Consider the following 16,498-nt stretch of genomic DNA (forward strand, 5'->3'; position numbering starts at 1 on the left):
GTAGGAGGCTAAGGCAAGAGAATCACTTGAGCCCAGGAGTTTGAGGTTTCTGTGAGCTGTAATACCATAGCACTCTACCCAGGGCAACAGCTTGAGACTCTGTCTCAAAAAAAGAAAAATATATATATACACAAAAAGAAGAGGAAAAGGAATAAAAGGGAACAACTGAAGAACAAAAAAGAAAAAAGAGACCTAGGAAAAAGTCAGGACAATTGTATAAATTCTTCATTATCAGAATATTAAATGAAAAATGGACTAAAAAACTGAACAGATTAAAAAACTATTCCAACCATATGCTGCCTACAAGACATTTACTTTACATTCACAAGCACAAACAGGTTGAAAATGACAGGCTAGAAAAGGTAATTCCAAACAAAAAGTAACCTAACAAGGCTCCGAGGGGCGGCACCTGTGGCTCAAAAGGGTAGGACGCCAGTCCCATATGCCGGAGGTGGCAGGTTCAAACCCAGCCCCAGCCAAAAACAGCAAAAAAATAAAAAAGAAGAAGAATTACAATAAATGACTTTAAAAAAAGAAAAAAAAGAGGCTCCGCACCTGTAGCACAATGGTTACCACACTGGCCATATACACTGAGACTGGCGGTTTCGAACCAGGCCTTAACAACAATGACAACTGCAACCAAAAAATACCCACGCATTGTGGCGAATGCCTGTAGTCCCAGCTACTTGGGAGGCTGAGACAAGAGAATTGCTTAAGCCCAGGGGTTTGAGGTTGCTGTGAGCTGTGACACTACAGCACTCTACCAAAGGGTGACACAGTGAGACTCTGTCTCCAAATAAAAATAAGTAAAAACACATTAAGACTGTGATATACTTAAAGCAAATAAAGCAAATGGACAGAAAAAGATACTAGGCTAAATTTCAGAAGAGGAAGGGTGGAGTGGCTATTTTATAATAATACATACTATCAGATATACACTACAAGACAGAATACTGCCAAGGATGGGAAAAAGGTGATTTTATAAAGATAAAGAGAAAATTCAATAAAATACAACTAGAAAAGCTGCTTCAGTGACGTTATCTCCAGTTCTACTTGAAAGAAGTGTCTTTGCCTTTGCTTTTTTGTCTTTTAATTTCTGCAATACAACAACCTTCCATGCCTCTCCCTCTATTTTAAAATGTTTGCGATCCTAATGAGTGTTATAATGCTAATGACCCCTGAATTTCTTTAAGGTTAATATAGTACAGTACCACATCGCAAGCAAATCATCTTATCTTTACCAGAAAAAAGATAATACAGACAATTCCCAGTCCTCATTAAAACATTTTCTTCCTGTACCGTTCTTTTGGTCTTTTTCGGAGAAGATGGTTAAGCAGCCAGAATTAAAAAATACTGTTGGGCTCTACAACTATTCACAAATTCCACTTCAAACAGAAACACACTGAACCACAGTCAGAAGCTGATAACCCGGCTTGGCACCTGTGGCTCAAATGGCTAAGGCGCCAGCCACATACACCTAAGGTGGGGGTTCGAATCCAGCCCGGGCCCGCCAAACAACAATGACGGCTGCAACCAAAAAATAGCTGGGTGTTGTGGCAGGCACCTGTGGTCCCAGCTGCTTGGGAGGCTGAGACAGGAGACTCGCTTGAGCCCAGGAGTTGGAGGTTGCTGTGAGCTGTGATGCCACAGCACTCTACCCAGGGGGACAGCTTGAGGTTCTGTCTCAAAAAAAATTAAAAAAGCTGATAACCGACCAAGTGAGTGTAACCCCCATAAACTCTCACCAACCAGCCGTGAGCAGTATTGGCACTAATCAGGTAAGGGAAGTTAGAACTAAATCATAAGCTTAGCAGCCATGCCTCTAACTCATGTTCTAATTGTGCTGATCAATCTGGGAGCATTATTTTGTTGACACTTCTTTGGTATTTTACATATGTTCATTTAAAAAATAAAATAAAGGGCCAAGCACAGTGGCTCATGCCTGCAATCCTAGCACTACTCTACTAAGGAGGCTGAGGCAGGTGAATCCCCTGAGCACAGGAGTTTAAAGATTAGCCTGAGCAAGAGCAAGAGCCCGTCTCTACTAAACACAGAAAAACTAGGGCTGGACGAGATGGTTCACACATATAATCCTAGCACTGTAGTAGGCCGAAGTGGGTGGATTGCTTGAGCTCACAAGTTTGAGACCAGTCATAATAAGAGTGAGACCCCATCTCTAAAAAATAGCTGGGCACTGTGGCAAGTGCCTGTAGTCCGAGCTACCTGGGAGCCTAAAGCAAGAGAATCACCTGAGCTCAAGGGTTTCAGGCTGCTGTGACATCACAGCACTCTACCAAAGGCAATAGAATGAGACTCTGTCTCCAAAAAAAAAGACAAATAAATAAAAATAAAAAGATGGGCATTTAAGAAAACAAAAAAGATAATTTAAAAAAAAATAGCTGGGTATGGTGTTTCACGCCTGTAATTCCAGCATTGAGAGGCTGAGGCGGGTAGATTGCCTGCACTCACAGGTTCAAGACCAGCCTGAGCCAGAGCAAGACCTCATCTCTAAAAATAGCCAGGCATTGTGGTGGGTGCCGATAGTCCCAGCTATTTGGGAGACTGAGGTAAGAGAATTGCTTAAGTCCAGGAGTTTGAGGTTGCTGTGGGCTATGACACAACAGCACTCTGCCAAGAGTGACAAAGTGAGACTCTGTCTCAAAAAAAATAAATAAATAAAAATAAAAAAACTAGCAGGGAGTTGTGGCAAAATTAGCCAGGCATTGTAGCAGGCACCTGTAGTACCAGCTACTTGGGACGTGGAGGCAGAGGAGTTCTTGAACCCAAGATTTTGAGGTTACCGTGAGCTATGATGATACATGGCACTCTACCAGGGTGGCCGAGTGAGGCTCTGCCTCAAAAAAAATAAAATAAAATAAAAAATAAAAATATAAGAGACAAACAATAGGCCAGGCATGATGGCTCATGCTATAATCCTAGCACTATGGGAGGCTGAGGCAGGTGGATTTCCCTGAGCTCACAGGTTCCAGCCTAAGCAAAAGCAAGACACCATCTCTAAAAATAGCTGGGCTTGGGGTGGGTGCCTATAGTCCCAGCTACTCAGGAGGCTGAGGAAAGAGAAATGCTTGAGCTCAAGAGTTATAGGTTGCTGTGAGCTATGATGCCACAGCACTCTACCGAGGGTGACAAAATGAAACACTGTCTCAAAAAATAATAATAAAATAAAATAAAAAGACAAACAATCATGTATTAATTGGTTCACACCTGTAATCCTCATAATTTGGAAGGCCAGGGAGGGAAGACTACTTGAGCTCAGGAGTTGGAAACCAACCTGAGCAAGAACAAAACCCCATCCCTACAAAAAAAAATAGAAAAATTACCCAGGGGTGGTGGCAGGTACCTATAGACCCAGCTGCTGGCAAAGCTGAGGCAGGATAGTTTGAACTCAGGAGTATGAGGTTGCAATGAGTTATAATGATGTCACTGCACTCTACCCTGGATGACAAGATGCCTTGTCTCAAAAACAAAGAAACAAACAAAAAAAAAACCTAAACATTTGGCTCAGCAACCGTAGCTCAGTGAGTATGAAACCAACCACATACACTGAAGTTGGTGAGTTCGAGCCTGGCCCAGGACTGCTAAACAACAATGAAAAATGCAACCAAGGCTTGGCACAGTGGTTACGGCGTCACATACACCAAGGCTGACAGGTCTGAACCCAGCCCAGGCCAGCTAAAAAACAATGGCAATGGCAATCCAAAAATAGCCGGGTGTTGTGGCAGGCACCTGTAGTCCCAGCCACTTGTGAGGCTGAGGCAAAAGAATAGCTTAAGCCCAAGAGTTTGAGGTTGCTGTGAGCTGTAACGCCACAGCGCTCTACCAAGGGTAATACAGTGAGACTCTGTCTCAAAAAAAAAAAAAAAAGAAAGAAAGAAGGAAACAAACAAACAAACAACCAAAAAATAGCCAGGCACTGTGGCGGACACCTATAGTCCGCTACATGGGAGGCTGAGGCAAGACAATCCCTTAAGCTCAAGAGTTGAAAGTTGCTGTGAGCTGTGACACCACAGTACTCTACCAAAGGCATCATACTGAGACTCTGTCTCAAAAAAAAAAAAAAAAAAAACCTAAACATTGAATAAAAGAATACTAAAAAGAAAGGAACTATACAATTTGGAAACAGAAACCAAAAGAACAGAGATTGTGTTAATCTTACTCAAGGTAGACAAAAAATAGTACCAGACAAAACGAGAGGTACTCTGTAATGATAAAAAATTCAATTCATGAGGAAGAGATATGGCATTTCCAAATGTGCATGTACATAATGACATATTACTGAAAAATATAAAATAGTTATACTGTCACAGTGAGAAATAAAAATATTTATTAATATGCCTTTCTCAATAAATGATAAAATAGTCAACAAATCGGTAAGGATATAGATTTTAACAACCTAAATATCATATATGACCTAACAAGTACACAAAGATAGACAATTAAGTTTGAGAACCCATTCTAGAAAAAGTTCTACATCCCTCATTGCTGGAATATCACTATAGTCACCTTCGAGGTACTCCCCCTTGAGAAGCTATGCACTGACATCAGTGCCTAGTCGACTATTCAAAGCAATTTTCCAAGTCTTTTTCTGGAATGGCCTTAAGACATATTGTCATATGAAGTCTGACAGAAGTCTTACGAGAAAAAGTGCTACGTACCTTGTTGTTGAATATCACTATGGTGACCAGATGGCCAAGGGAAGTACTTCAAAGGTGACCATGGTGATATTCAGGAATGAGATACATGCCACTTTTTCATGAACTTAATATAATATAAACATTATATTCCAAGACTACAACTACAGCATTCTTTTCAAGCACACACAGAGTATGTAAAAACTAACCACATTCTAGCCATAAACCAAGTCTCATAACAAGTCTCACAGTATTAAAATCAAAGTGAATTTTCTGACCACAATGAAATTAAACTAGAAATTAATAATAAAAAGATTAAAAATTCCTATATGTTTAGAAATTAGGAAATAAAATTAAGGGGAAAAACCACTGCAACACATTAGACAACCCAGCTCAAATCCCTCTGCTCTTTCCCCATTGTACTTTATTATTAAAAATCAACTTCCAGATCTATCCACTGCCTGGGTGATGGCTTGGGGGTGGATGTCCTGCATGGCGTTGAAAATATACTTGGTGGCTCAGTGCCTGTGGCTCAAGTGGCTAAGGCGCCAGCCACATACACCTAAGGTGGTGGGTTCAAATCCCGCCTGGGCCTGCCAAACAACAATGACGGCTGCAACCAAAAAATAGCTGAGCGATGTGGTGGGCATCTGTGGTCCTAGCTACTTGGGAGGCTGAGGCAGGAGACTCGCTTGAGCCCAGGAGTTACAGGTTGCTGTGAGCTGTGATGCCACAGCACTCTACCCAGGGGGACAGCTTGAGGCTCTGTCTCAAAAAAAAAAAAAAAAAAAAAATATATATATATATATACTTGGCGTGTTACCCACATCTAAGCCAGGTCTGCTTATTCCCTCATTGGCCAGCCGAGGACAGAGGTGCAAAGAAGTGTGGTAACTTGCCCCAAATAACAGATGGTAAACAAATTAAGTGGTATAAAACAAAAATGCTAGACTGTGAGCTCCAGAGAGAAGGGATCTTTGTTTTATTCTCTGGTGTGTCTCAACTACCTAAAACAATACCTAATACTTAATATGGACAGTCAATAAATACTTCTTGAATTGCATCAGCCACCAGTAACTCTAAAATACTAAAAAAATACATGAACGAATTCTGTTATAACTTTGAACTGGAAAAGACTTTCTAATTAATGATTCAAAATATGAAAGACACAATTAATAAATTCAACTAAATAAAAATCAAAACTCTTGAATAATAAACCCCCAACCAAGAAAAGACAGGCAACGAAATAGTTCAGCTCATATCAAAAGAGCATAATACAAAGGGCTCCTATGAGAGCTCCAACCATTTTAAAAAAAAAAAAAAAAAAAAAGATCAACAACCAAATCAAAAAGGTTTATGTATAGACCAAAAGACCAAAGAAGAAAAAAAATAAATAAATACTGCTCTTGAAAATGTTAAGGAGAAGGTTGGTGCAGCAGCTCACACCTATAACCCTAGCAACCTGAGAGACAGAGGCGGGAGAACTGCTTGAGCTCAGGAGTTTGAGACCAGACTGAACAAGAGTGAGAGGCTGTCTCTTCTAGAAAATAGCCAAGTATTGTAGCAGTTGCCTATAGTCCCAGCTATTCAGGATGCTGAGGCTGGAGGATCTCTTGAATCCAGGAGTTTGAAGATGCTGTGAGCTAGGAGGCTGAGACAAGAGAATCTCTTAAGCCCAAGAGTTTGAGGTTGCTGTGAGCTGTAATGCTACCGCACTCTACCGAGGGTGACATGAAAAAACACTGTCTCAAAGAAAAAAAAAAAAAAAGAAGAAGAAGAAAGGAAAGAAAAGAAAAGTAAATATAGGGCTCAGCGCCCATAGTTCAGCAGTTAGGGCACTGTGCACATACACCTAGACTGCTGGGTTCAAACCTGGCCCCCGCAATAACAACAATAAAACCTGACAACTGCAACAACAACAATAAAAAAAATAGCCGGGCATTGTGGCGGGCACCTGTAGTCCTAGCTACTTGGGAGGCTGATGTAAGAGAATAGCTTAAGCCTAAGAGTCTGAGGTTGCTGTGAGCTGTGACACACTCTATCCAGGGCAGACTCTCTAACAAAGTCAGACTCTGTCTCAAAAAAAAAAAAAAAAAAGGGGAAATATAAGCAGAGGGTCAACTTCATTAATAAAAGAAATACAAAACTACTACTAAGATACCAACTTTCACCTATTAGATTGCAAAAGGTATGAATACCTTTCCCAACCATGGCTGCTGGGAAACATACATTGATACAACTATATGGAGAATAATCTGGGAATATCTATCAGAATTAACTGTAAAATTTTTGTTTTGTCTTGTTTTGAGACAGAGTCTCAAGCTGTTACCCTGGGTGAGAGTGCCACGGTATCACAGCTCACAGCAAACTCCAACTCTTGGGGCTTAAGAGATTCTCTTGCCTCAGCCTCCCAGGTAGCTGGGATTACAGGCGCCCAGCTATTTTTTGGTTATACTTCTCATTGTTGTTAGGCAGGCCTGGGCTGGATTTGAACCCACCAGCTCCAGGGTATGTGGCTAGCTCCTTAGCCGCTTGAGCTATAGGCGCCAAGCCAACTGTAAAATGTTTTTGACACAACATTTCCACTTCTGGGAATGAATAATCCTACAGATATATTTGCACACAAGCATTAGTTATAAAAGCAGATTAGAAAGTCCACTAACAGGTAGCTGTTTACATAATATATAGTACCCAAAAAAAAGCTCTATACTGATAATGAAAAGATACATCATTCAGTGAGAAAAATTAAGATGCAGGAGAGTATATATAATATTAATCCATGTGAATAAAAATAAGTAAATACTTTAAGTGTTCACATTTGTATATGCAAAAGAAACCTGGAAGGATATGGAAGAAAGGAACAACAGCAGTTATCCTGGTGGCAGAAATGTTGCTGAGAAACTAAGCATATGGAGAATAAGGGTAACAAGCAAGGTTTTTAATTATTTTTTTAATTTTAAACAAAGTGACTTGTATAACATAGTCTAAATATTAAATTTTGAAATATATATAGCTAGTCAGAAACACTGCATTTTCTCATGCCATAACTCTTATTACATGTCAAAAATACTTTAGGTGTGGGGTGCCCAAGGTAGAAAAGAGCATGATAATAGTAGTTATAAGATCTACTTTTTTGAGTTTCCTTCTATTATGGCACAGTTGAATAAATTCGTGTCTACATATTTAAGAACAGTACAGTACAGCAAGTAAATGAGCTTTCTTTGAGGAAGATAAGTGAAAAGAAGGATGAAAACGAGCAACACATAAAGGAAAGCATACCAAAATTTAGGACAGAAATCAGAATTTCTTTATATTCAAGTTACAAAGATCTTTGAGGTGTTAAAATTAACATTAACTAGAAACCAGAGTTTTATCTCTAACAGCAATTAACAAAAAACATAACTTATTTTTCAAAAATAATTTCTAATATAAGAAATTATAACCATTTTAAAAACTCCAGATTTTGAATGTAGATCGTACATGAAATAGTCAATATTTAAGCTTGTCCACAAAGTAGAAAAATTATGCTTCAATGCAAAAGGGTTTGTAAACTACATCCATTACTGCTAAAAATATTTGAGTAGTGAACACTATCTAATTTGAAAAAATAATATCAACTACCAAATATTTAAATATTTTAAAATACTCTACCAACCAAGTTTTCAATAAAAGTTTTTTCAAAAATCTCTGCACTTACCCCCATTATCTGTTCTTTTTAAAGCTCCATCCTTATGGGGACAAAGTTCACATCTCTATTTAAAAAAAAAAAAGAATTAAAATGATTTTTCATCAGATTATTGAAAACAACAACTTCCCTGCAACTTCAAAACTACTGAAAATGTGGGAGCAGCATTTGTACAAGCTGCTCCAAGAATACTTCAGAACATCCCTCACAAAATAACTGTTTTCAATGACAAGTGATCTTTCTCAGAGCACTAGATAAACATTTTTTTTTTTTTTAAAGAGACAAGAGTCTCACTTTGTTGCCCTCTGTAGAGCGCAGGGGCAGCGTCACACAGCTCACAGCAACCTCCAGCTCCTGGGCTTAGGTGATTCTCTTGCCTCAGCCTCCCAGGTAGCTGGGACTACAGGCGCCTGCCACAACGCCTGGCTATTTTTTTGGTTGCAGTTTGGCCGGAGCCAGGTTCAAACCTACCACCCTCAGTACATGGGGCCAGCACCCATCTTACTGAGCCACAGGAGCTGCCCCAGATAAGCAATTTTTCTTGAAGTTGATTTTTAAATTTCTGCTGCAATTTTTTTTAAATGTTACATTAACAAAAACAAAAAGTCCTCTCAACATAGGACTAGGTTAAGGCTTTTAACATTTATTTGCCTGTTAACTCTTTACTTTCAGTCTAAGATCAGCTAGGGTTGTTATAGGCAAATAGGTCTGGTTTTTCCCATTAGAGCCTAATTCAAGAATTTTGACTTAAGCGGCAAGGGCATGATCTCGTTTGTGCTAAATTCCTTTATAAAACAAACTAGTCTAATTATTCTAGGTATTATCATTCACATACAATGCTATTCAAAAGTTATTGTGTATCCCTATCCTTTTTACTCCTAGAAAATGTTAAGCCAGTACTACCATTTCTTTTTAAACAGACTAAGCTTCAACTACATTGTATTACTATGAAGAACATGTTCCTGACGGTCACACTTCTTGAGTATTTAGTATTTATACTCTACATTATTACTACTAAAAGGTTTTACAGCAAACAGTACAGCAATATAAATAAATCACAAAGAAAAAACAAGTGTAGGAAGTTAAGATGAAATGTTAAATAAGCACAGAAATCATAAGCTGTAAGAGCCTGTGTTTCTTGTCATGCAGTATTCACTTTCCTGGTTCTCTTTATACTTCTTGGAAAGCACCTTTCTGATCTTTTCCAACCTTTTTTTTTTTTTTGAGACAGAGCCTCAAGCTGTCCCCCTGGACAGAGCGCCGTGGCATCACAGCTCACAGCAACCTCCAACTCCTGGGCTCAAGCGAGTCTCCTGCCTCCGCCTCCCAAGTAGCTGGGACCACAGGCGCCCGCCACAACGCCTGGCCATCTTTTGGTTGCAGCCATCATTGTTGTTTGGAGGGTCCGGGCTGGGGATTCGAACCCGCCACCTTAGGTGTACATGGCTGGCGCCTCAGCCAGTTGAGCCACAGGCGCTGAGCCATCTTTTCCAACCTTTAAATGTTGTGGGTCCTCAGGGCCGCAGCCTAAGATGCCTTATTTTGAGTGAAACTAGGCAATTTCATTCACTATTTAAAATTTCCATGACGAACTAAATTACAAAAATACGGCAGTGACTCCCAAATTTTTTCTCCTATTCACATGTCCTCAGATTCAGATATAAAAACTTTGTAAATGACAGATACTTTAAACTCGACAATTTATGGCAAACCTGCTCTTCCTACAGTTTCCCCTATCTTGGTAATATTTTCAAATAAGCATTGTTCAGGCCAACCATATAAAATCTTTGACCTCTTCACATTCATTCCCTAACAGCACATTTTATCAATAACCATTCTTCTCCCTTTCTCTTCCTAAATACAGTGAGAACTGACTTCATCTCTCCATCTCTACTACTGTTACCCAGTGCAAAGCCTACAGCATTTCTTTCATCAGGACCACTTCAGTGACTTCCTAAACACAGCAATCCTCCCTTACCCTTGGGGGTACGTTCCAATACCCCCAGTGGATGCCTGAAACCTTAAGGAGTACCAAATCCTTTATACTGTTTTCTCCTGTATTTGCTATGATACCTATGATAAAGTTTAATTTACAAATTAGGCACAGTAAGAGATTAACAACAAGCAATCAAATAGAACAATTACAACAATATATGGTAATAAAAATTATGAAAAGGGCTATGAGTAGTGGCTCATGCCTATAATCCCAACACTTTGGGAGGCCAAGGAGGGAAGATCACTTGAGACCAGGAGTTTGAGATCAGCCTAGGCAGCATAGTAAGAACTAATCTCTACAAATAAAATTTTGTAATCCATCAGGCAACTTGTAGTCCTAGCTACATGGGTACCTGTGGCAAAAGGATTGCCTGAGCCTGAGTTCAAGGCTACAGTGAACTATGATGGTGCCACTACACTACAGCTTGGGCAAAATAGCAAGACCTTATCACATATACCTACATAAGAGGTACATGACTGATTTTCTGCCTCTGTCCTTTTGCTTTCAGAACACAATTATGAACCGTATAAAGTCCAGTCACATATATGACAGTGCTCCCTTAAGATTATAATGAAGTTGGCGCCAGCCACATACACCTAGGGTGGCAGGTTCAAACCTGGCCTGGGTCTGCTAAGCAACAGTGACAACTGCAACCAAAAAAAAAAAAAAACAATAGCCAGGCATGGTGGCAGGTGCCTGCAGTCCCAGCTACTTGGGAGACTAAGGCAAAAGAATCACTTAAGCCCAAGAGTTGGAGGTTGCTGTGAACTATGATGCCACATCACTCTACCCAGGGCGACAGCTTGAGACTCTGTCTCAAGAAAATATATAGATTATAATGATGCTGAAAAATCCTTATTATCTAGTGATAGCATATCCATCTTAACATTGTAGTGGAATTATTTTTTAATAAATTTAGTGTGTAGCCTAAGTGTACAGCATTTGTAAAATTTACATTAAGTAAATTACATTAAGTAATGGCCCGGGCCCAAAATTCACTCACCACTGACTGGCTCACTCAGAGGAACTTGCAGTCCTGCAAGTTCTATTTATTGTTCAATGCCCAATACAGATTTTATCCTTCATAATAAAAAACACATTTTTATCTTTTACACTATGTTTTCACTGTACCTTTCCTATGTTTAGAAACACAAATACTTACTGCTCTGTTCTAATCGCCTACAGTACTCAGCACAATAACCCACTGTACAGGTCTGTCACCTAGGAGCAATAAATAGGCTGCTCCCCACAGCCCAAGTGTATGGACAGTAATACCATCTATGCTTGTCTAAGGACATAGGGTGGTCATGCAATGACCAAACAGCCTAACAGTGTAGTCCCAGGATGGAATCTCATGATTAAGTGACAACATGACTGTATCTCATTGTACTGTACTCACCTAATTTCAGACTGAGGTTGACTATGGCTAACTGAAACCAAGAAAAGCAAAACCATGCATGGTTGGAGGCTGAGGGAGGAACTACTACAGACTCCCAAGTATTAACCAACCGTGACCAATCTATGGAGTGAAACTTCCACAACAGAGTGAACTTTAAAAATGCAAATCCAAATATACCACGACCCACTTAAACCCTTCAGAGGTTTTCCTACACAATCTACTCTCTATTTAGCTCCCAAACCTTACCTCCTCTCCCAACATTTCACTCTCTGGGCAACACCATCTTTTCTTCTTTCAGTTCTGTAAATGCTGCAAAGCTAATTCCTGCTTCAGAGCCATTAGATGTATTTTTTTCATTTTAAATGGAATGAAAACATCCAGACCCTCTTTCACAGTTGGATAACTTCTACTCATCCCTCAAATATGTGCTTCAAGTCACTTCATCAGAGTAGTATCTCTGAATCTTCAGATTAGATCAGGTGCTATATTATAAATAACCTAAACTTTCCTCCTTGGAATATATCACAATCAACTATTTATGCAATTAAGTTTATTTCCTCTGCTCCATTTCATAGCTGTAGCCTAACATCTAACACAGTCTCCAGACATGGTTAACTCAAAAAATACATGATGAAGGTATACTGAAAAAACAAAACACAAGCATGCTTGATAAGATGTAGGCAATGACTTGGTTCCAAATTATAAGGAAACCTCCCTCCCAGAGGGAAACACTATTAGTTACATGATTTAACCTGTGGGGAAAAAAACAATTGCCAATATGTGCACTAATGCGCCTTGGTTTACAAATGAGAACACGTCCCAATAAACTCATCCAAAATTGAAAATATCCTCCATTGAACGCTCTGGGAGACCCAAACCAGAGGAACCCTTGAGCTCAGGAGTTTGAGACCAGCCTAAGCAAGAGTGAGACCCAATCCCTACTGAAAAGAAAACTTAGCTGGGCATTGTGATAGGTGTCTATAGCCTCGGGTACTGGGGAGAGGGTGAGGCACAGGATCACTTGAACCCAAGAGTATGAGGCTGCTGTGAGCTAGGCTAACACCACCACACTCTAGCCTGGTGCAACAGAGTAAGACTCTGTCTCCAAAGAGAGGGAGAAGGGGTTTGGGGGGGAGGGAAAACAGGAACCAAGCTAAATCAAAAAATACACCTAGGCTCGGCGCCTATAGCTCAACCGGCTAAGGCGCCAGCCACGTACACCTAAGGTGGCGGGTTCGAATCCCCAGCCCGGACCCGCCAAACAACAATGACGGCTGCAACCAAAAAATAGCCGGGTGTTGTGGCGGGCGCCTGTGGTCCCAGCTACTTGGGAGGCGGAGGCAGGAGACTCGCTTGAGCCCAGGAGTTGGAGGTTGCTGTGAGCTGTAATGCCATGGCACTCTACCCAGGGGGACAGCTTGAGGCTCTGTCTAAAAAAAAAAAAAAAAATACACCTAATCTAGCAAACATTATGGCTCAGCTAACATGCCTTCAATAGCCTCAGAACACTTATAATAGCTTACAGTTGGGCAAAATCATCTAATACAAAGCTATTTTACAATCAAGTGCTAAATGCTTCATGTAATTTACTGACTACTGTACTGAAAAACAAAATGGTTGTATGGATACCCTAAGTACAATTTCTACCAAATGCTCATCATACCCATGCCACCATTAAATCAAAAAATTGTGGCTCGGTGCCTGTGGCTCAAGTGGCTAAGGCACCAGCCACATACACCTAAGGTGGCGGGTTTGAATCTAGCCCGGGCCTGCCAAACAACGACAGCTGCAACCAAAAAATAGCCAGGCGTTGTGGCGGGTGCCTGTAGTCCCAGCTACTTGGGAGGCTGAGGCAGGAGGAGACTTGCTTGAGCCCAGGAGTTAGAGGTTGCTATGAGCTGTGATGCCACGGAATTCTACCCAGGGGGACAGCTTGAGGGACAGCTTGAGGCTCTGTCTAAAGAAAAAAAAAAAATTGTGAGTCAGGGACCATTTATATAACTAAATCTTATATTAAGACTACAGGCAAAGATAGATTAATTCTTGGGATGATGAGGTATAAGAATAAGTATTTAGCAATTGAGGAAGAGGAAAACATTGAGATCTGATGAGCCTTTGAGCTGGTCAATGTATTCACATGCCCACAGGATCCCTAACTTCATGCAGATTAAAGCTTCTGTACTCAGGACCCTTTCAGACCCTGTCCTCAGTAACTCTTCACAGGGCCTTTCATCATATCTTTTATAATTTCTATAATAACATAAGTGTTTCTCTGAGTTCTGTGCACCATTCTAGCAAATTATCAGACCCAAAAGGAGTCCTGGAAATATCTGACTTACAGCCAGTACAAACTTATGATTGACATCTGAAGCAGAGTAACAGATTTAACTAAGTTCTAAGATTTTAAGGAAAATGTACCTATAATAAAAGAAACAAATCTCAACAAAAATAAAGAACCATTAATAAAAGCTAAATGAAAATTCTAAAACTGAAAACTACAATATGTAAAGTGAAAAACTCACTGAACAGGCATTACAACAGAGTCAAGCTGGCAAAAGAATAAATGAACTTGAAGTTACATCAACAGATAATACATAATTAGAACAGAAAAAAAAGAGTAAAAAAAGTGAAGGGAGTTTCAGGGATCTATCTGACAAAGAACAAAGGATCTCATACAAATAACTGAAGGCCTAGAAAAGACGAGACAAGACAGACAGAAAATGAGGAACAACAGAAAATTTTAAAGAAATAATGGCTGAAGCTCGACGCCAGTAGCACAGTGGTTACAGCACCAGCCACATGCATTGAGGCTGGCGGGGTGGAACTCGACCTAGGCTAGCTAAACAACAATGACAACTGCAACAAAAAAATAGCCAGGCTTTGTGGCAGACACCTGTAGTCCCACCTACTTGGGAGGCTGAGACAACAGAATCAACTTACGCCCCAGAGTTTGGGGTTGCTGTGAGCTGTGATACCATTGCACTTTACCAAGGGTGACATAATGAGACTCTGTCTCAAAAAAAAAAAAAAAAAAAAAAAAAAAAAGAAAGAAAGAAAGAAAGGCTGAAAATTTCCTAATTTGAAGAAAGAAAAATTTACAGGGCCAAGCAACTGAGCAAACTACAAGCAGCAAAAAACGACTTACAAAAAAAGAGAAGCGTTAAGTCTTGAAGCAACCAGAAGAAAATGACACATCACATTCACAGAACAGATACCAGATAAATGCCAGACTTCTCATCATAAATTATGGGAGCCTGGCCAGTCAGGGTGGTTCATGCTTTAATCTCCTAGCACTCTAGGAAGCAGAGGCAGGAGGATCACATGAGCTCAGGAGTTCAAGACCAGCCTGAGCAAGAGTGAGACCCAATCTCTACTAAAAATGCAAAGATTAGGCTTGGCACCCATAGCTCAGTGATTAGGGCACTAGCCACATACATGGAGGCAGGTGTGTTGGAACCTGGTCCAAGCCTGCTAAACAACAATGACAACTACAACAAAAAAATAGCCGGGTGTTGTGGCAGGCACCTGTAGTCCCAGCTACTTGGGAGGCTGAGGCAAGAGAATGTCTTAAGCCCAAGAGTTTGAGGTTGCTGTGAGCTGCGACATCTCAGCACTCTACTGAGGGGGACACAGTGAGACTTTGTCTCCAAAAAATAAAACAAAAAACAAAAACTACCCGGGGGTTGTAGTGGACTCCCTGTAGCACCAGCCACTCTGGCTTCTCGGCAGGCTAAGGTAGGAGGACTGCTTGAACCCAGGAGTTTGAGGTTGCTCTGAGTTAAAATGACACTATGGTACTCTAGCCTAGGCAATGCAATAAGACTCTCTCTCAAACAATTAAAAATAAATGAATAAAATATGGAAGCCAAATGGAAGTAAAATAGCATCTTTAAAGCACTGTCAACACAGAATTCTACTTCCAACTAAAATTTCCTCCAAAGATGAAGGTGAAATAGGTATTTTCAGATAAAAGAAAGTAAACACAATTACATGCACTGCGGGAAAAGCTAAAGAAATTCTTTGAAGTTAAGGGAAATAGGGTGGTGCCTGTGGCTCAGTGGGTAGGGCACCAGCCCCATATACCGAGGGTGGCAGGTTCAAACCCAGCTCCAGCCAAACTGCAACAAAAAAATAGCCAGGCGTTGTGGTGAATACCTGTTGTCCCAGCTAGTTGGGAGGATGAGGCAAGAGAATCGCCTAAGCCCAAGAGCTGGAGATTGTTGTGAGCTGTGATGCCACTGCACTCTACCAAGGGCAACAAAATGAGACTCTGTCTCTTAAAAAAAAAAATTTTTTTTTCAGGGAAATGACACCAGAAAACACAGTTTGTCAGAACTCAGAGTACCACAATGGTAAAAAGACTTTTAGCTGCTAAGTTCTTAATACAGGTAAATTTAAGACTTTAACACTAAAGTTCTTAAAATTATATATAATTATTGAAAGCTAACATAATAATGTCTTCTAGGTTTGCTACTATAAATAGAGATGACAATAACACGGGTGATACAAAAGAGCAGATACAGGTGATAGTAAAGAACCTCACCGGATGCATCATTTGTAGACCTTACAGATAGTGATCCAACATTAACCATAAGTGGTACCTTATATAAACAGACTGAAAAGAGTAAGGAAATACATTTTAGCTGCATTAGAAATATGTTTCTTGGCTCAACGACTATAGCTCAACCGGCTAAGGCGCCAGCCACGTACACCTAAGGTGGCGGGTTCGAATCCCCAGCCCGGACCCGCCAAACAACAATGACGGC

The 16,498-nt window shown here is 40.3% G+C and overlaps 1 protein-coding gene across 14 annotated transcripts in view; it reads right to left on the bottom strand.

Moving 5' to 3' along the window:
* The window catches only part of MLLT10 (MLLT10, histone lysine methyltransferase DOT1L cofactor), a 204,559-nt gene that overhangs the window by 126,592 nt on the left and 61,469 nt on the right, over positions 1 to 16,498 (bottom strand). For all 14 annotated transcript variants that reach the window (XM_023511344.1, XM_012803354.2, XM_023511343.1 and 11 more), the window contains one exon: positions 8,350 to 8,404. In XM_023511344.1, coding sequence (XP_023367112.1) covers positions 8,350 to 8,404 — 55 coding nt within the window. The remainder of the gene's footprint in view (positions 1 to 8,349; positions 8,405 to 16,498) is intronic.

The sequence above is a fragment of the Otolemur garnettii genome, unplaced genomic scaffold (genome assembly GCF_000181295.1).
Source record: "Otolemur garnettii isolate 467f Iridium unplaced genomic scaffold, OtoGar3 scaffold00019, whole genome shotgun sequence".
In the NCBI taxonomy this organism is placed as follows: domain Eukaryota; kingdom Metazoa; phylum Chordata; class Mammalia; order Primates; family Galagidae; genus Otolemur; species Otolemur garnettii.